General features: G+C 33.6%; 2 protein-coding genes across 3 annotated transcripts; one reads left to right on the forward strand and one right to left on the reverse strand.

Annotated features, from left to right (window-relative positions):
* The first annotated feature begins 900 nt into the window (after positions 1–900).
* On the forward strand, positions 901–4016 carry LOC107816578 (polygalacturonase At1g48100-like). Its single transcript, XM_016642303.2, has 6 exons — positions 901–2108; positions 2196–2363; positions 2454–2498; positions 2578–2785; positions 2965–3046; positions 3326–4016. The coding sequence occupies exons 1-6, from the start codon at positions 1725–1727 to the stop codon at positions 3831–3833; spliced, it is 1395 nt and encodes a 464-aa protein (XP_016497789.1). The 5' UTR covers positions 901–1724; the 3' UTR covers positions 3834–4016.
* An 8388-nt stretch (positions 4017–12404) lies between these two features.
* On the reverse strand, positions 12405–18881 carry LOC107816577 (uncharacterized). Of its 2 annotated transcripts, none has more exons than XM_016642302.2 (5): positions 18742–18881; positions 17870–18157; positions 16552–16656; positions 16412–16459; positions 12405–12787 (listed from the first exon to the last, which is right to left on the reverse strand). In XM_016642302.2, exons 2-5 carry the CDS (start codon positions 18134–18136, stop codon positions 12548–12550), a joined length of 660 nt encoding a protein of 219 aa, XP_016497788.1. In that variant the 5' UTR covers positions 18137–18157; positions 18742–18881; the 3' UTR covers positions 12405–12547. The 2 variants fall into 2 exon arrangements, with proteins under 2 accessions (XP_016497788.1, XP_075073685.1); XM_075217584.1 differs by lacking the exon at positions 18742–18881 and adding an exon at positions 18453–18705.
* Positions 18882–20652: the final 1771 nt, after the last annotated feature.

Here is a 20652-nt window from a genome sequence, read left to right on the forward strand (position 1 = left end):
GGGGCTGATCAAAAGATAACACTATATATGAAACTTCTGATAGATAAGTCATTAGTCATTTTTCGGTTAGTGTAATCAAGGAGTCTTAGCGTACGTCATGTGACCAGGAGGTCATGGGTTCAAGCTGTGGAAATAGCCTTCTGCAGAAATGCAGTCTAAGACTTAACTTTTTTGTAATCAAGCAGAAAAATTTGAAAATTTACCCACCAATGCAATCCTTTTGCTATATGACCACTAAAAATTGTGATCCAAATTTCTATAGTGCTCCTAACTGAAAACTAAAAGAAGCATTATCTGAGGAAGATTTATAACCATACATTAAACTATAGCAGGTTCCATCAGAATAACTGAAAGAAGAATTACCTATTGGGCAATCTCACCAGTTTTGGGACCAAAGAAAGTGGGAAGTAATGGGAAGAAAACGTGGGGTTCTTTAGATTTTCACTATTATGATTATATGATACCTACCCACCCCCAACACCGGCTCCCAGTACCCCTTATCTTTTCTTGTTCGGATTTAACTTATATATACCGACAGCGTAAAAACTATTAGTACTATCTTGTAAGTAATACTTCATCTGTTTCAATTTAGATGAGTTAGTTTGATTTTGACACAAAGTTTAAGGGAAAAAAAAAATAGAAAACTTTTGAAACATGTTGAACAAAAGCTTTGTGGAGACATGATATTTGCATGGCAATAAAAGCTTCTCATTAATGGTAAAGTGGGTAAAATGAAAAGTTCAAAGTTGAAAATATAGAAATGTGTAATTCTTTTTGGAAGGGACTAATAACTAAATTGTGTCATTTAAATTGAAACGGAGAGAGTGGTAGTTAACTTGTCTTTTTTATAGCAAAGTTAGTAATTCCATTTCTTATGTATGTTACGGTGTAGTTATCTTTTAGGTGACCAAATAGTGTACATTCTTGATACTGTCAACATGTTAAATATACGAAGCTCTAGCAGAAATAACCTCTCTAACTTCTCAAGGTAGGGGTAAGATCTGTATATACACTACCTTCCTCAAATCTCACTCATGGAATAGGGGTAAGATCTGCGTATACACTACCTTCCTCAAATCCCACTTGTGAAATTACACTGCATTTGTTGTTGTTGCGGCATTATATGGGAGTTAAAACACTTCTTGTCCAAGGGATATCCTCCATTTTTCCTCAACCAGAAAAACCATTATGCAAATGGAATTGGTCGGTTTTGATATGATTAAAATAATGCCGACCATGCAAAAGAACCCTTCTTCCACTAAGAATCACTTAGTATAAAAGGGATATTCACTTTGAGAACTTGTAAATACCATACTCATTATCAACAGCAGCAAACTGAACTACTTGCATAGTCTTTCAACTTGTTTACAAGTGCTCTTTTTTTGGTGGTGGTCACATAATACAACTTCATTTTTGTTCTTTTTTTGACTTCCAAGAACGTGGGTGCCTTCCCTTATATCCTTCACCTTCTGAAAAACCTAGTCTTTAGCTTTTTTTTACCTACTGATAATGACAAGAAAAACCTACTCATGAACTTTTGAGTATGGCATCTTTGATTTAATGCATGATCTTTTAAGCCTAGTGAAACTGACATTATTCTCATAGGACTTAGTATTAGCCAGGGGTCTACTAAAACAAGTAGCCAAATTGTTTTCCTTCACTTCCTTTTTTTGGTTCTATAAATTCTTTCTTTCAATTAACATCCTAAGAACTAGACACAAATTATGGACTTTACTAAGATTTTCTTCTTGATTTTTCATTTTATCCTGCTTTCCTTTGTTTGTTCAGTTCATGGTAGGCTTTATGACTACCCGAACGTGCCCCGTTTTCGTGCATTGTCACAAATTTCATTGCCACCTTCCCCTGCACCTGAGGGTGCACCAGAAACTAACAATGGCAAGAATTCAAATGATTCTGCAGCCATTTTCAATGTGTTATCTTATGGTGCTGTTGGAGATGGTGTGACCGACGATACACAAGCGTTTAAAATGGCTTGGGATGCTGCTTGTCAAGTTGATTCAGCCATTGTATTAGTTCCCTATCACTATTCCTTCATGATTCAATCCACAATCTTCACTGGTCCTTGTAAAAGTGGACTTGTTTTTCAGGTAATGTGACAACATATTTCAATTTTTTCGGGTACTTTTAACATTCTTTGATAGTTAGTAAAGTGACTAATTAATCTGATGGTGTAGATTGAAGGAACCATAATGCCACCAGATGGACCTGATTCATGGCCAAAAGGTGTCAGTAAAAGACAATGGTTAGTCTTTTACAGAATTGATGGAATGTCAATGCAAGGTGGTGGACTTATAGATGGCAAAGGTGAAAAATGGTGGAATCTTCCTTGCAAACCTCACAAAGTAATTTTCTTTACCCCATTTTTCCAATTATAAATTTTTCCACTGAGCAAATTAACTTCCTTTCTAATGTAAATAACTTCAATGCAACAGGGAATAAATGGAAAAACTGTAGCTGGTCCTTGTGACAGCCCAGTGGTAAGTTCAAAAACACACCATTTTGTTCACTGAATGTTTATTTTGTATTATACATTAACTGAATGTTTATTTTGTACAGGCTATAAGGTTTTTCATGAGCTCAAATTTGACAGTTCAAGGACTTAAAATCAAGAACAGTCCATTTTTCCATTTCAGATTTGACAGTTGCCATGATGTTCACATTGATTCACTTTACATAAAAGCACCATCTCTGAGCCCCAATACTGATGGAATTCACATAGAGAATACCAATGATGTCACTATACAAAATTCAATTATCTACAATGGTAAAGTCTTAAATTCCTGGACAATTTCCTACCCCACACCCCTTGAGTGCCACCCTTCCCCGACCCTGCGTAAACACAGATACTTCGTGCACCGGGCGACCTTTTCTTTTTTAACTCATTCTTTTTCTCTTATGGTTCTTCTTGTTCTCTTTCTAAGCACTTCCCATTTGTCTTTGTAGGTGATGACTGTATTTCAATTGGAGCTGGTTGTTTCAATGTTGATATAAGGAACATGACCTGTGGTCCTAGTCATGGAATAAGGTATATTCAATTCTCTGCAACTCTGAGTATCATTATCTTTTTATGTAAAAAGTAACAAGCAAGTTTGCACCACATATATAACCTTAAAAATGTCATATTAACTAACAAAACTGCCAGAGTGAAAGTGGTATGCCCTACCACTATACAAAAAAAAAAGGAAATATATACTGTACTAAAGTAGAAAGAACAACACTTTTAAGCCCATAACAACATGTCTTTCCTCTTTCTCTTTTTCCCAAAATCTTGAAAATAAAGACTCTGTCTTTGCATAATTTTCAGCATTGGCAGCCTAGGTATTCGCAATTCGCGGGCATGTGTATCGAACATTACAGTTACAGATTCAACTATTAAGCATTCAGACAATGGTGTTAGGATCAAGACATGGCAAGGTGGATTTGGAGCAGTATCAAAGGTTACTTTCAACAACATTAAAATGGAAAATGTCCGAAATCCGATAATATTAGATCAATACTACTGCAACAACAATAACAAGAGCTGTGCAAATCAAACTTCAGCAGTGTACATTTCTGATGTGATTTATTCAAACATAAAAGGAACTTATGATGTGAGAAGTCCACCAATGCGTTTGGCTTGTAGTGATAGTGTCCCATGCACAAATTTGACTTTTGTAGATGTGGAATTATATCCAGCTCAAGGACAGAAAATTATAGAACCATATTGTTGGAATGCTTATGGAGATCTTAGGAGTCTTACTATTCCGCCAGTTTTTTGCTTGTTGGAAGGCAAACCTCAGTCATTGCCAAGTAATGATGTTGATCAGTGTTGATAAATTTGCTAAGTATAGAAATTAAGTTGTAAAAGATGTATTATGGTTGCATAGAAAAAGATACTAGTATGATAATCAAAGTATGTATTAAAGTTTTAGTTCTACTAATATTGTTGCAGAGGGAGTAAAACTGAAGTGTAAGCATGTATCCCTTTGTTAATGATATAAATATCTTTTAAACCATGGTAATGCTTTGTCAGTTTTAGAATATCTTCTTTTCCTTTTGGATTTTACTCATTATATATGCTGATAGTGTAAGGAATTTTTGACTATCAATGCATTTTAACAAATGGTAGTAGGTAATTTATCTTATTTCTCATATAATTACAAATTCTAATGGTTATCGGTAATGTAATTCTTTAATATAACTAATATAATATATCGTTTGTCTTTTTTCTCATTTTCTTTTTCTCTAAATCAGTTATCTTTTTGCATGCACAAACACATGTACAAGAATCTAAATAAAATTATCTTGGTCTTTGCCAGTACTTTATATTATTTTTTAAGATGAGATCCAAAAGCAACTTTATGTGGTCGATGTTATATTACTGTTTCACTGTCAATATGCTACCCAAGTAACTATTCAGTTATCTAATAATGGTAATTTCAGTCAATAGGTAATTTAATGATTAGTAAGACCAATTTATAAGTAACAACATGTGACAAAATGATTTCCGGCAAAACTCTCAACAGAAATATAGAAGTGACTCTAGAACAACTTCGGGTAAGAGTAACCGTAGATTATTACTCCCTGTTCACAATAAGTGATCAATTTGTCTTTTTATTTTGGTCCAAAATAAGTGTTTATTTATATAACCAAGAAACAATTCAATTTGTTTTTCCAAAATTACCATCATGTACGTATCCGTAAAAAGTCTTTTACTACTCATATTAACTATGCTGCAATATTTAATTAAGGGTAGCTTAGTCATACTAACTACTTTTATCTAGAATTTAGTATTTTTTAATGGGGGTGCCCAAGGCAAATTGGTCACTTACTGTGGACCGGAGGGAGTAAAAGACTCCTCATATGTATCAGCATTATTTTATAGGCTTATTAAGTATTAATTACGTCTATACACTAACAGTATAAAAAATAAATTTAATAACTTGAAAAATTAGACAGGTTATTTTTTACAATGGGTTAAAGTACATGTTAATATATTTTTTTTAAATTTGCACTATCATTGTATCTAAGTTAACAATAAGTAAATTATGCCTCTCGAGTTCTTAAACTAGAGTGTTTCGTCTGCTGCTATTTTCATTTGACTCATGAAATTGATACTGTATATTTTTTCTGCAAATGAATAGTTTATCTGATCTGTAGCTTGGCGAAAGTAAAAGAAACCAAAATTCAGAGTTTAGACCATGTTGGGATGTCTAAGAAATGAGCAATAGAAAGGAATCAAGAACTTTGTCACTTTTAACCATTTAATGATTTAAGAAGTAACTAAACCGCACACCTGTCATTCGCTACATGCCAAAAAGTTTTTTAGAAAGTAACGAAATGTAATGTAATATGAATAATTCTAAATAGAACTTTTCCTATTTTGCTCCATGGCTCTTGGCTTAGCAGATGCGGATCCAGGTTTTGGCGGTCGCGGGTACCATGAGCCTTCTTCAGACACGTCTCTGTTGTATATAATGGGAGTCCATTACTCAAATGGTCACTCAACTATCCCAAATTATCTCCTAAAGTCACTTTACTTCGTTTGTAACAACAAAGTCACTGAACTATGCCTATTGCACTCAGAAGGTCGCTCGTCTAGATTTTTCAAATTTTAGATTGCCAAATACCTATTTTGCCCTCTAAATTATAAGTATTTATCTTCTTTTTATTTTTTTTAAAACTTTTTAATATTATGATTTTCCCTTTTTAATTTATATTATGGACTTAACTATAGAATAAATAAATATTATTTATAAATTAAAAAAATAAAAAGTATTTAAGCATGTATAATGCTGGAATAACAAAATAACGAGCTTAGTAAAAAAAAGTTAATTAGAATAATTTGTTAGTAATAATAATTTTAGTATTAATAACAAAACTTCAAAAATTTATTTACACAATTTAGAATGAAAGAAAATAAAGGTTGTAAAATATATATTCCATGCGCGTAATACAAAAATAATTATTTAAATAAATATATTTTTATAATATACATTATATATTCTTGAAAATTACGCTCAATTATATTATTATGTTTCTATCAACTTTCCGACGACACAAAGTTATGTCACCGGAAAGTAGGGGGACTATATGTATAGGGTAAAATATACTATGTTAAATCGTGCATGGAATATATATAATAAAATTGAGCATAATTTTCAAGAATATATATGTATATTATAAAAATATTTTTATTTAAATAATTATTTTTATATTACATGCATGGAATATATATTTTACAACCTTTATTTTCTTTCATTCTGAATTGTGTAAATAAATTTTTAAATTTTTGTTGTTAATACTAAAATTATTATTACGAGCAAATTATTCTAATTAATTTTTCTATGCTCATTATTTTGTTATTCCAGCATTATAGATTATAGATGCTTAAATACTTTTTATTTTTTTAATTTATAAATAATATTTATTTATTCTATAGGTAAGTCTAGAATATAAATTAAAAAGGAAAAATCATAATATTGAAAAGTTAAAAAAAGAAAGGAAGATAAATATTTATAATTTAGAGGGTAAAATAGGTATTTGACAATCCAAAATTTGAAAAATCTAGTTGAGTGATCTTCTGAGTGCAATAGGCATAGTTCAGTGACTTTGTTGTTACAAACGAAAGAAAAGTAACTTTAGGAGATAATTTGAGAAAGTTGAGTGAATTGGAGTCTGATAATATTTGATTATATTTTTTAAGACATTTGTAAGTAAGCATATATGGAGTTTTGCTGAAGTTTTCGGGTGCCGGTGACCCCTCAACTTAACATGTGCGTATGGCCTCTGGTAGGTTAAAGACATACCATGTGTACCAAAAAATAAGAGTTTAACTTCTATGCATCGATCAGGTCACATAAAAAATAAATACGTTACCTACTGCAACATGTTGAATTAGAGCTATAGTGTAAAAATTGTATACTACAGTATAAGTTATATCCAAAAGAGAATGTCAAATGTTCTACAAAAATAGGCTTGGTAATCCCCTTTACGTTTAGGTAGGTTAGCGTGCACGTAGGTAATTGTAGGTTAAGTGGAGAAGTCCCTAGTAGTAGAAATTCTTTGAGTAAAAGACGCACAACTGCTTTTCTATTTGGGCCAAATACTAGTGATTCTTTTTAGTTACGAGCAGAGGCTGCACAATGCTTTTCGTTTCACCCACATGAGAAGATTTTGAGTGGATATAAGAGTAAAACACACTGGTCTTTTTTGGTGATAATAGTTTCTGAGCACGCACTCCAATATTAATGAATATAAAACTTTTTAAATATTACATAAATATCTTCAAAATGTAATGTTTGAGTTTAAAAAAGTTAAAGAAATCGCGCCATGATTTATTGGATATAAGTAGGAGACTAGCTAGTTAAAAAGTAAATATATTAAGAATAATAAAAAAAATAAAATTAAAGAAACATATTAACTGAAACACATAACAATTTTTGTACACTAAACAATGGGATGAACCTTTGCCAAGTGCCAACATGTGCACTTATCCAGAAAAAAGTAGCTAGAGCACTAGCACATAGAGACATATATCATATGCTCCTCTAAAACGGAATGATATATTAAACATGCAAAGACAGACTAATTAATTAGATGTTACTAATAAAATTATGATATATTCATTGTTATTCAGTCTTTATGGACCAACCAGCTTGTTGTAAAGAATAAAATCTCCTAAAACGATGAATACCAGTATATCACAAGCATATAGATGAATCCCATAGTTCCTATCAATATAAACATGAATAACAATATCTTGACAGTTTGTACCACAAATCCATTATAGAGAGTAATCCAATTAGAATGAATAGGGTTAATAGAAGAATATAATGACCAGCTAGAGTCGTTTGTATTTTGTCAGTGAATTTGCAAGTATATTATTTTGTCAATGGCAACTCTTCAAATCCTTCAGTTTAAGTTTAGAAAAAGAGAAGATTGGTTAACTTTTTCTTGGTACCCATTTAAGAAGGAATTTATTTAGTTTTTATTATTTATCAATTACAACTCTTCAAACCTTCAGTTTTGGAATTCCCAAAAAGAAGCTTGGTAATGTACCCATTTATGAAGGAATAAATTGGTTTTCTATCAGGTGTTAAAGTACATAACATTTCAAGGCTAATTTTGTTTATTACAAGAGCAGATGAAGTATAAAATGGTCACTCAACTTTTTATGGACATTTTGGTAATTCGATTTTGAACTTTGGAGCATCCTACTGTTTGTATAACTAGCTGTGGTGGGCACGAGGAGAGGTATAGAACGGCCCAAGAAATATTGGGGAGAGGTGATCAGGCAGGACATGACAAGACTTAGGATTACTGAGGACATGGCCCTTGACAGAGAATTGTGGAGATCGAGCATTAAGGTTGTAGGTTAGGAGGTAGTTGTGAATATTTCTTCGGCGCATCAGAGTGAGACTTGCCAGTTAAGTTTTAGTCTTAGGATATTAGTGGTTTCTACTGATGCAGGTCTTCACCTACTGGTTATTGTTGTACTTTCCATCTATTTCGTGTTTTTTTTATATTGCTGTTATTTTATTATGATTCTATTGATAGTACTAATATATCGTCTCTTGTCGTCTTCTTGAGCTAAGGGTCTCCTGGAAACAGCCTCTCTACCCTTCAGGGTAGAGGTAAGGTCTGTGTACATACTACCCTCCCCAGACCCCACTAGTGGGATTATACTGGGTCGTTGTTGTTGTTGTTGTTGTTGTTGTTGTTGTTGTCTTTTTTCCTATTGTTAATCCAATGTTATAATTAATTAGTTTAAGTTCTACTAATTTTTGGGTACGCGCGTTGCGAGTGTACTCTTTATCAATAAGTACATAACATTTAAAATTCACATTAAAAATATATGTTTGAGTTATCAAATAAAACTTAGCTAACAGCATGCAAAATGATGAATACTGATCTTGTTGGGCTAACTTGACAATGGAAGAAGTAATAGCAAAATTACATGCTAAAACAATGAATTTAAAAGTACATATAAAATTTTAAATTTTTGAGTAGTGATTTTTAAATTAATTGATAGAAAACGTCAAAATGAATATGAACTATTTTGTAGAGCATCATAACATGCCCAATATTTGTTGAACTAAAATGAGCATATTTAATAATAAATGCATACTAAAGTATTCAAATAAATTAAAACTCACTACTATTTTCAAAACTCGAATCATAATATTCATCATAAGAAATCCATTTTGAGGACATACTTCCACAAGTTAAAGGGACACTTGAAATCATTTTGCGGCCAAGAACATAATGAGATAATTATATTAATGTCTCTTTATTTGCACTATAATTTAGATTCACTTAACATGTTGTTCTAATCCATGTTATAAGTTAAACGTCTAACAATGATAGGTAGCAGAAGAGGTTAATTCAATTATTTTTAATATTCTTGATAGTGTCGTATTTATTATGAAATAGTTTTACAATTTTGTATATCAATATTATAGAAGTAATGTTCAATTGAAGGGCAAAATAACCATTCAGCTTTATATAGTCATTTAACTTTGACTCAAGTTCTTTACATTTATAATATAGTATATAATATAATATAGTATGATATGATGAGGTCGAGCATTAGGGTTGTAGGCTAGGGGTAGTTCACAGTTTTTCCCTCTTTGTACAGGGTAGTCTGATAGAGTTATGCCTAGGTCTGCTAGCGGTATATGTTATGTTCACACTATTTTGTTATTTTGCATATGATTTTATTATTGCACTCCCTTTCACCTATTTGGTCTATTTTAAGATATTATTATCATTTCTCTTGCTTTTTTTTGTTGTTACATATCTCTCCTTTCGTGTCTTTTTGAGATTATTATATCTCCTGTTGAGCCGAGGGTCTCCCGAAAATAACCTCTCTACCCTTCCGGGGTAGGGGTAAGGTCTACGTACATCCTACCCTCCTCAGACCCCACTAGTAAAATTTTAGTGGATATGTTGTTGTTGTTGTATGTAATGATGTATTTCAACCATAAACAGATGTAAGGGTAATAATTGAGCAAGTCTAGCTCTCATTTAAGTCTTTCCTTGGACCCCTTTGTAGTGTTTTTGTGCAGCACGCTCTCATTCTTACTCAACAAGGGAAGAAAAGTAAAGGAAACGGCGCCAATTACTACATCATCTGTGTAAAAGATAAAGTATGAGTTTTTTTGTTAGGATTTTGTCCTGAATTTTTAATCTATTAGGACTTTCTTTCTTGAACGAGGAAAAAAAGATTTTTCTCACAACAACAAAAATATACTCAATGTAGTCTTTTAGATAATTTTTTAGGGGAAAATTTTATTCTCTCCATAAGTTTTTTTTTTTATAATAGATTAATGTAGGTTGATTGACCAAACCATATGCCAAGTTTAGTATATTTTTATTTCTCGTCTGATTTATCGTTCACCAAGTTTCATTGTTAGCTCCTGCATGCTTATTTCGATCCCAAGATATATTCAAACCGTATATTCAGGCGATTTGATTGATCGTGGGGCGGCCGAAGGTTTTGAGTAGATATACATATATAAGTTAAAACATTTTGGCGACTAGTAACTTATTGTAACCTATTAAATAGTACTAATTGTATAACTTAAAACTTCTTAACATTGAGAATTAAATAACATGGAATGATTAGAGTATTCAATGTGGGAATAGTGGCAATGGCATTATAAATGGAAAATTGAGAGGTCCCAAACATAGCAAATTAAATGGAGGAAGGCGGCGGCTGTGGGGCTGCGGCTATTGTACTTTATTATCCCTTTCCAACTTCTCAAACACGACATATACTGCATTTAAATTACAAGCACAAGTTAAAAAATGTACCCACTTTTAACTTTAATAAAGAGTTGATGTAGGGGCGTGCTCACAAAAAGTTTGTGGCCGGTGCACAATGGAACCTACTTCTTCTCCCAAATCAACTAGATTTATCACCTTTAGAAACTTGTCAAATTTGACCCGACTAAAAGGCAGTCCAGTGCATTAAGCTCCGGTTATGCGCAGGGGTCGGGAAAGAACCGGACCACAAGGATATATTATACGGAGTTTTACCCTACATTTTACAAGAGACTGTTTTCATGGTTTGAACCCATGACCTCTTATCATATGTCAGCAACTTTACGAACAACTTTGATATCATATGTCAGCAACTTTACGAACAACTTTGACTTGAGTATTGAGAGAAAGTCTTCTAAAACGTCTCACTTAACACAATGCATCTCCGAAGTTAATTTGCGAAACTCAACTGGAAAAGTCCCTTTGTTAATTTGCCATCTCTTTTTTTTAGGGTCATTCTTCTCTTTACATGTGTTTTTTGAGCCGAGGCCTGAGGGTCTATCAGAAATAGCTTATCTATCTTCACAAGGTAAGGTCTAAGTATACACTAGCCTCTCCAGATCTCACTCGTGGAACCACACTGAGTATGTTATTTTTGAAGGTCATGTGCTTATAAGTATGTGTCAAAAATTAGGGATTATTTAGATTAAAAGCATTATAGTTGATTATCTTTTCGCAATCATAGAGTACGATGATTAGGATATTCTTCAGTTCAAAAGAGACTTGGTGCTTCCATCCTTCCACCATTCAACTGATATTTCACAACTTATCTAAAAGATTTTAGCCCCAGAAAAAGTTTACCCACACCCAATGTTTGAATCAAACCAATAAACACATGAAATGTGTGATTTACATAAGGATTTAATACCTACCCATGGTCTATTAACATGTGGTCTCACTTAATTTGTAGCTTTTAAGTTTGATGCAAACACTGTATGATGGTAATTTTTCCTTCAGTTTGGATACTAACTAGTGCATAAAGTGACAAGTGAGGCTTGCTCAGTTGGTAAAAGCACCTCCACCCACGACCGTTAGGTCCTGGGTTCGAGTCACGCTGGAGGGGAAGTGTGAAAACACTATAGATCCTCCTAATTTGGGAGGGGTTTAAAAAAAAAAGATCACTTCCTCGTGAAAGTGAAGTGCTATTGGAAGAAACCTAATAGTCAATGATGTGAGGGAGAATCATAAGGTCTCAGGTTAAAATTTCAACGGGATATTTGCAGTTATCAAATGTAAGAATCCTTTTATTTATTTTTTTCAGATTTCTAATGCTATTAGAACCATCATTTTAAGGAATTTAACATTTAGTTTATAAGACGGCGCCACCAATCAAGTCAGCATTACTTTGGCAATGTGAATCCATTCTGGGTTTCAGCCCCAATTTTTTTACTGTCATCAGCCACAAGAATGATTGAATGTTACAAGAACAGAAACACACTATGTACAAGAAGATAAATTGAAGGCCAACTTTCTATCGATACCAGTACTTTGAAAAGGAGATTGCAAGTTTGCTCACGCATTAGCATGAAACATCTCTAAATGCAAGAGATTGATCGCCCAAAGAACAACCACGAAGATAGTATAAATACATATGCATTTGCCATTCACTAAAAAAGTTCACTGTTTATTAAAGCATTACATTTATATCCAGATAAACCTTCTTCAGCATACACAGCATAAATAACAATGCAAATACACTTCCGAGCACAGATGCAGAAGACTAGTATAAAGAGGCAAGTACCTCCAGCAAAGAAGCAGCAAATTGCATTTGTGTCTCCTCGTCTATGGTTAGGAATAGGGGCACGTGTACGAATAGTGATCTGATTCCATTCTGCTCTGCAAAACGCAAGGAATGGTAGTATACATAATTGCATACAAACCGGCCTGCATCATCAGAGGTCATTACTTCATATCCCATCTTTGCCAATACCTTGGTGATTTCCTCCACGGGTAGAGCAGTCTAGTCAAAGGGCGAACAAAGTGTAAGGGAAGAATTAAAGATACCAATAGGTGCAAAGACAAACATAAATAATCTGTTCCTGGATCAAAAGTTAAAGGAAGCATCTATTTCCAGAAATCAACGCAATCTGCAGTAAAATCAGATACTAGAGCATTTTGAATGTCCAAACAAGCAAATAAACAAGAGAAAATCGTGCTAGTCCAGCTTCTATGAGGAAACAAATACTTTATAGAACCAACTCTAATATTCCCAGGAGGATCCATTTTCTAACCAGGAAGCCTATCAAGAGTTACTTTTAAGAAATGCAGACAAACAGGACAGGCAAATGTTTTGCGATAGGACATGGATAGTAGAATATTGTGGATGAAAAAGGTAAATCTTCTCAGTGAGACCAAGCATGAGAATACATTTTCACTAAAAGTTGTGGCTATGCTTGGAGTTTGGTGCTTTTGAGATAGTTTAATTTACATATTTGGAAAAAAACCAATTCAGATACTTCCCTGCAAAAGTTAAGCAAACTCTCCCAAGAACCAACGCTGCCATAAATCCTTGTGAACCACAGCACAAACTATGCACACACAGATTACATGAGATGGGCAGGTTACTTGTCGGCCATGGACAAAAGTTATGGAGATACGTTTGAGAAATTGACATCACTTTAGGGTATCAGCTTTTTGTTTTTGGATCAGGCTGATGAAAGTTTAATTATAATACGCAACCTTATGAAGAACTAGTCTTTATTTAAAGCAGAAGAGGATACTCAAAAAAGCAACTGTTAGGTAAAATAAATTTTCTTAGTCGCTGCTGATTTAAATTCCAATAACAGACAACCTCAGGGGCAGATGTAGGATGTTTTTTCTTTTGGGGGAAATGCGGAGAGGCCAAGTGTTAGGCCACTTACTTTGGGGGTCTAATGAACAAAATGCAAAGGGTTCTTCAAAAACATAACTGAATTATTTTCTTGTGGTAGAACCTTTCTATATTCTTTATCGAACATACATCTGCAGAAGTTTGAGAGGCAACAGCACTCCTGTTATGTGGTATCCAACCCATAAATTTTAGGTTACTCAATGACACCCCCTCTCAAGTGGATACAAACCATTATTAAAAGATATTTTAAGTATTATTTGAGCATAATGCTTTTTCACATCCTAAGTTTAAAAAAATGAGGGCATTTTGATCAGAGAAAAAAAATCATCAGGATGATGGCTAATTATTTTGCATATCGAAATACTTCCCTTATAGGGATCCATCTAAAAAGAAAAATAATACTTCCCTTACAGGGATCAGTTACCCAACAGCGGAATTGAATCGTAACGTTCATTGATTCCCAAAGATCAGCTCAGGAATTCCTGCTTAAGCAGAGCAGGAAAGCAGCAACAGATGAAAATCGAAGATATCTTAGTTCCAATATCAAACACAACAAATGCACATATAACCAGTGCCTTATGTAGTGAAGGCAAAAAAAAAAAAATTCTATCTGGAATTCTCCTCTATCTCCCTCTCTCTATCTTCCCCTTTTCCCAGGAGAAACAAGTAAAAGGTAAGGAAAATATTCATAAACAATATCACCAGCTATACTTATGTAGCCATAACCTAATCAAGGAGACCGCCCAGTCGCCGACAATTAACTGACCACAAACCTTCTTATTTACCCAGTTGCCTCTTCCTCATTTTGTTTTTACTTCAAAGGTCTTGATTTTCTAAGAGAGGAAACACTACTGCCTTAAGAAAAAGCTATCAAACTTTTTGAGCGAGGAAAGAGGAAATTGAGAGAGCTATTTCATTCGACGATACAAATTCTCCACATCTATTATGCTCTATTTGGGTCGACTTTATTCATATACTCAATATAAAGACGAATTAGAGGTTCTCTGAAGCTAGGGGTTCTTTAAATTTCAAACTTATCCATATAAAATAACATACAAATCTCTAATTAAGCTAAAAAAGACTCCTAATAAACACTAGACCAACTGTTAGTGTGCTAGTAAGGATTAACCCTTAATTCTGACTAGTTTCACATCATCTATATAGATTTTTAACTTCCACAGTTTTGTGTACTGAGCAAAGTGCACATGGAGTCCCAGAATGCAGTGTTTTGAGATGATATCCATCCAACTAATATTTGGTCTACCTCGCCCCTTGTAATATCTTCAATCATCATGAATTTCAGCTGCATAGTGTCACCTCATATTAGGAATTTGCGATATCGCTTGTCAGGTAACCAGGATGACATCTCATTCATATAGTAATGTCCCTAGCTTGTGCGTTATTTGAGACTAAGGCAGGTCCAGAACTTAGTTTATCACCTTTATCAAACCCCTAGCTCTATTTCTTAATACAACTACCCGATTCCTGCCATGGAAATATCGATATTTCTTATTTTTACTAAAATAATAGATCGATATATAATATCAATGCCTAATATTATCCATAAACATTGTAAAACCACAATAATAATGATAAGGCAAGAGCGCGAAAAATCAAAAAAAGTAAAATGGAAAAAGTGTCCCCTTTTGATTAGCCGGTTTCCAAGAGGGAGAAGGTCTTATATCTCAGGCATATCAGAAATCAGTTAATTGGCCTTTTGCAATCAAGTACCTAGGAACACTTGTTACCTATATAATCTTAATTTTCCAAGGGAAGAAGGTATCAGATCACTTTTAAGAGCCCTTTCTTAAACCAGTTCTTTTATTCTTTTTGAATGAATTACAGTTAATAATCTAATCTGATGGAAGGGGTATATAGAATAATATTTTGCTTCTTTTGTTCTATTTTTAGTTTTAGAATAGAGAAAGTGTAGAAACTAAAGGTACGCTCTCTAGAAGACCTGCTTTTCTTTCCCCACTTGGTCACTTGGTATCTTGAAACTTCTTTGCTTGAGTGGTATGAATGGAAAGAGCGCTTCATGATGTATCCATATATAAAATAAAAAATTAAGATAAAGAAAACATTTTAAATCAAATTGTTCATTCCTAGGAAGAGAAAGAAGCACATAGGGCAAAGCCCTATCTTTCCTGTCCGCTCCGTGTGCATTTGAAGGTTCACCGTAACATGATCAGAAAAGGAAATGAGAACCTTGGAGGTTGGAAAATTAAGCCTTTAACTCAAGATTTAGCATGCATAAGCCCAGAAGCTTGTGACTTTGCCTTTACAAGTTATTTCCCTCAGCCGAGTGCTCTATGTCTATTTCCAGCATAGGATGCCCAGAAGTGTAGTTACATTTCTACAATTAGTTATATCTAAGCACTTTTGCCTCCTGACTTGACCAATCATTTAGATGATGATTTATAAGGGTCATTTCCCCAGGTAGGAAGCAAAACCTAAACCGGGTACCCCTTCAAAACTACAGTGAAAAGAGGAAGTACATCACTTTTACTTCCCAAACAAGTGGAAGTAAACCAATCAATTTCTCTGGCCTTGCCCTCCTGCTCCTTTTTGGAAACCAAGATAGAGTGTTAAATCAAAAAAATGAGAGTATTATTCAATGAAGTGCTAAAGCAGACTCACTTCAAAGTTTAGTGATTAAAAAGATGGAGTATAACATTCAATTAAGTATGAACTAACACATAACAATGTATCTGTATCAACTCCAGAAAAAATGGATGCAAAAGAGCGTAATACCTCTCGTTTTCGCGAAATTGCACCATCTGCATGAACAATAGGGACTTTCTGCAAGTTCCAGGATAAATACCTTGAGTTCAGTTCATGAACTGAACAATCTGAAACAGGACCAACAAAAACTGAAATGTCATTTAACTGACCTGAGGCTTCCATCCCATCTCATCTGGGCAACGGAAAGTAGCTTCATTGACAGCCTGATTCTCTATGGCAAACATTGTGGCACCACTATTTACTCCAAAGTGTACCTGAACACAAATTATCAATAATTAGATTAATCATGGCAAGAAGTACGAACATTGGGCATCAAAATACTCAGCACATAACCATAACATTCTCTGGCCATTCGAACACCATAAGCTTCATTCCCTCCTCATGCCATCATGGAATGATACTCCATGCAACTATGTAATTTGCTCCGAATTCCAAAATTATGGAGCAGTTAAAAGGCTTAGTTGTAATTTCTATACACAAATGAGTGGCACTCAGCAATTTCAATGAAAATGGACAACATTTCCACTCAAAGTCTGAAAGAGTTTGCATGATGAAAACATTAGGTCATTTGGTTGTAAACAAATGGACAACTCCTTTCTTTGTTTAGTTTTATATCCAACAACAACAACATACCCAGTGAAATCCCACAAATGGGGTCCGAGGAGGATAGTATGTATGCAGGCCTTACCTCTACCTTGTGAAGGTAGAGTCTTTGTTTAGTTTTATCCATCCCTATTTTTTCCATTTTCTACCTTTATCCCTCCCTTTTCCCCTCTTTAACATCTGAATACAACTCTGATGTTATAGCTGATTTAATAACTGTCCTAAGTCTATGAAACGAACTCATTTTGTTAAGGTAAATTTGTGAGTTCTTCTAGCAGCATATTTAAGTACACATCTTCAGGATTGGACCCAGAATAAGATTTGAATTTCATCTCAGATAGGCCCAAGAGCCTAAAGTATATATAGAGTGCCACTGCACATCATAGCTTGCGTCAAATTTTTGAAAAAACGGCAGTATACTGGTTTTCAGGATTAAAAAATTAATTAGTGACTCTTTTGTCAGCATATGGATCCTTCGACAAATACAAAAGCAGTAGCCTGTAGAATTCATAGACGATCAATTTTATAATGAACTAAGATCCGGAACTTTGCGTATCGAACACGACAGTAGTAGAAGTATTATATTTCCGAGATATATCCTCACCAAATCCAAATTAAAGAAGAAGGTCATAATACATTTCCTAATAGGAGAAAAGGAACACTTATGGTGTCATGATACAAAACGGTCCTGTCAAATTCCCGAAAGAAGAATTTCCATCTTTATGACATACAACGGCCCAACAGAATTAACGGCCACGTGACCATTTTCTAATTAAAATAAATAAAAAGCTATTGCTTTCCTCATTTGGACAACAGAACAAAGTTGAGCACGAAAGGTAAAAAGAAGCCAATTGAGTAACTGACCCAAATAACTCTCTTGGAATTAGATGACTCCGAGTCACCACCGCCTAAAGCAGCTTGCAACGTCTGGTACAAAGGAACCAGCGCTCCTTGGCCCGCAGTATCAAGGATGCTGCAACTCCCAAGGATCAGCCCTTTGGGCATACCCCTTTTCTTCATATAATCTTTAAGATTACTTACAATTGTTTCTGTGGGGTTTTCAGCAACTCCATGAAATTTCTTGAAACCAGTCACGTGAACGATCACAGGTGAAGGTCCTTCCGACCCCATCTACCCCCTATTCAGATGAAACTGAAAGAATTTCAAAGCATCAAAAACAGAAACAATGGACCAAAAACCTAAAAGATTTCATTGCAATAATTTAAAGCATAAAATTCCAATTACAGCCACAAAGAATCAGTGTCCAATTATGACAATAAAAACCTTCCCATCACATTCCAATACCACTCAAGCAAATCAGTATGGACAAAAACCATATTCTTTTTGTCTCAAACTAGTGAAATTTTGTACTAACAGTGATCAACGAAGAACCGAGCAAAACTTCATACTATAGCATGGTAAAAAGGATAAGAGAACAAAAATAGACCTTTGTGAAACTATGCTGAGAACAATTAAAGCTCAAAACTTTGATCCAAAGATCAAATAAGAACCCATGTTAGAATAGTTTAAATACTTTTGAACATGAATATTTCCACACACCAAGAACCCCAAAATTCATTAATGATGAGTCAAAGTCATAAATAAATCACAAAAAACTAAACCCCAGTTGAAAAAATAATCAGAGATCACATGGATCAAAAACCCAGAAATCTAGACTAAAAGCAGAATACTTTTGAATTGAAATTCAAGAACAAAATTTAACATTATTTTCTCACCTGAAAGCTGAAAGAGAGCCAAAAGAATAAACGACTGAAGCAAAGTAGTCTTATCTAATCAAAAGGTGATTATAATGGTAGACTAAAAACTTGATTGAGATTCCTCCTTAATGATGACTAGAATTTTGGAATAAAATAAGAAAAAAAAATGAACGTGGTAGTGGTAGGTCGTTATCATAGAAAATATAGGCACTATATTATTTAAAAATACGTTGTACGTAATTATTGTGTTATCGGTGATGACTTTCTTCGTTCGTCTGTTTGCACTGCTATTGAAAAATAAATTCCTTTTTGAATTTAACTTTTATATATATTGATAGTTAAAAAATTATATAATATCATATCACAGTTACAGATAATTTTTACTAGTGTAAAGATTTTCAAGATTTGCTTTGGATAAAGTGAAAGGAAATGAATAAAATCTGGTTTCCTTTATGGCTTATATCTTGTCTAATCTAATAAATGAAAAGGGAAGATAAAAAGTTACTACAAAATTTACTTTTCACTCACTTTCCTCTTAACCAAAAAGAATAAAGAAAAGGAAAGGAGAGAGATTTCAGTATTTTCTTTATTATTTTCAAGCAGAATTTATAAACATATGACCGTAAGATTTTCAAGAAATAGCCAGCAAACTCGGTTGATTGTTTCCAATAAAGAAAAAGAGAGAATAATGGTAGAAACCATCAAAGTATTTACAAAAAATGCGATTTACGATTGCTTTATTTTGCATACTATACTTCTCTTAAAAAGCTCAATAAATAATTTGAGAATATAAATTTATGTTCGCTAAAGCTGATAAATTGGTAATACTGGCCTCCATAATAAAGGATTTATAAGAAAAGTTCATCCCATCACGATGAGACAAAGTTGTAATTTTCGTGTACTGCAACTTAATAGAAATATTTGAATTGATTGCCGCCATTTTTGACAAATTTGCAGTTGATCAGAAAGATTTGGGTTCTAAGAGATTGATATAAGATGTGAAGAAAAAAGAACAAAAATTACTACATACTGAAACAAGTATGACAATTCCAATAATAACAAAATATGTGCAACCAGACCTTAAATTCATTGATTCTTTTTTGCAATAAAACTAGGGACAATTGTGATCAAGGAAAACAATTTTTATACTCGCTATGTCATTAATGTTTTTTATTTCTACCTCCTTTGCATGTTCGTCCATTTATTTTGTAATTTCAACTAAAATAATTTCTATGGAGCTCTATTTTCAAATTATGTAACAATCTCTCATCCAAAATTTACTTTCCTCTTTTTAATACTTTAGGAATTTGTGTTGCTATAATTTTGTTAGCACCTTTGTTTCCGCTATCTCTCATAATATAAGCTTTGGCTCTTTGCATTGACAAGGTTTTAGTGATTCTAAATATTTCAATTGTTCATTTAAAGGGCAGCCCCGGTGCACTAAGCTCTCATTATGTGCGGGGTTCGGAGAAGGGTCGGACCATAAGAGTTTATCGTACGCAGTCTTACCCTGTATTTCTGCAAGAGACTGTTTTCACGGCTCAAACCCGTGACCTCCTGATCACATGACATCAACTTTATTAGTTACGCCAAGATTTCCTTCTAATAAACAAGAGTTACCATTGTAGTTTCAAGTACACCATAAAATGCAACTCCTAATGATATAATATAATATAATTTCTATTGCAATCACCGTTTAAAGAGGGAAGGGTGAGGAGAGAGGAAGAGACTTGGTTTTGTGACGATATTAGTTTTTCCTGTAAAAATAATGTCATGCTTATCTTTTTGAAGGCCCACAAAAATAGCTAGAAGTCTACAACCTTATGTAATTAGGTAGGGTCTCTTTCTATCTCAATATCATCTCCTTAATCTGTATCTAATTCGTATTATCCACTCAAGACTAAGTACCGCACCAAATACTGAATTTGG

The sequence above is a fragment of the Nicotiana tabacum genome, chromosome 7, assembly GCF_000715075.1.
Source record: "Nicotiana tabacum cultivar K326 chromosome 7, ASM71507v2, whole genome shotgun sequence".
Classification (NCBI taxonomy): domain Eukaryota; kingdom Viridiplantae; phylum Streptophyta; class Magnoliopsida; order Solanales; family Solanaceae; genus Nicotiana; species Nicotiana tabacum.

Bases quoted from the DNA above. Each gene is read 5' to 3' on its own strand.
- LOC107816578 (XM_016642303.2), top strand. From the start codon at position 1,725: ATGGACTTTACTAAGATTTTCTTCTTGATTTTTCATTTTATCCTGCTT. The intron at 2,109-2,195 runs GTAATGTGACAA...CTGATGGTGTAG, and splicing joins AAAGTGGACTTGTTTTTCAG to ATTGAAGGAACCATAATGCC. The intron at 2,499-2,577 runs GTAAGTTCAAAA...TATTTTGTACAG, and splicing joins GTCCTTGTGACAGCCCAGTG to GCTATAAGGTTTTTCATGAG.
- LOC107816577 (XM_016642302.2), bottom strand. From the start codon at position 18,136: ATGGGGTCGGAAGGACCTTCACCTGTGATCGTTCACGTGACTGGTTTC. The intron at 16,460-16,551 runs GTCAGTTAAATG...TGGAACTTGCAG, and splicing joins AGATGGGATGGAAGCCTCAG to AAAGTCCCTATTGTTCATGC. The intron at 12,788-16,411 runs GTATTACGCTCT...CCCTTTGACTAG, and splicing joins CAATTTCGCGAAAACGAGAG to ACTGCTCTACCCGTGGAGGA.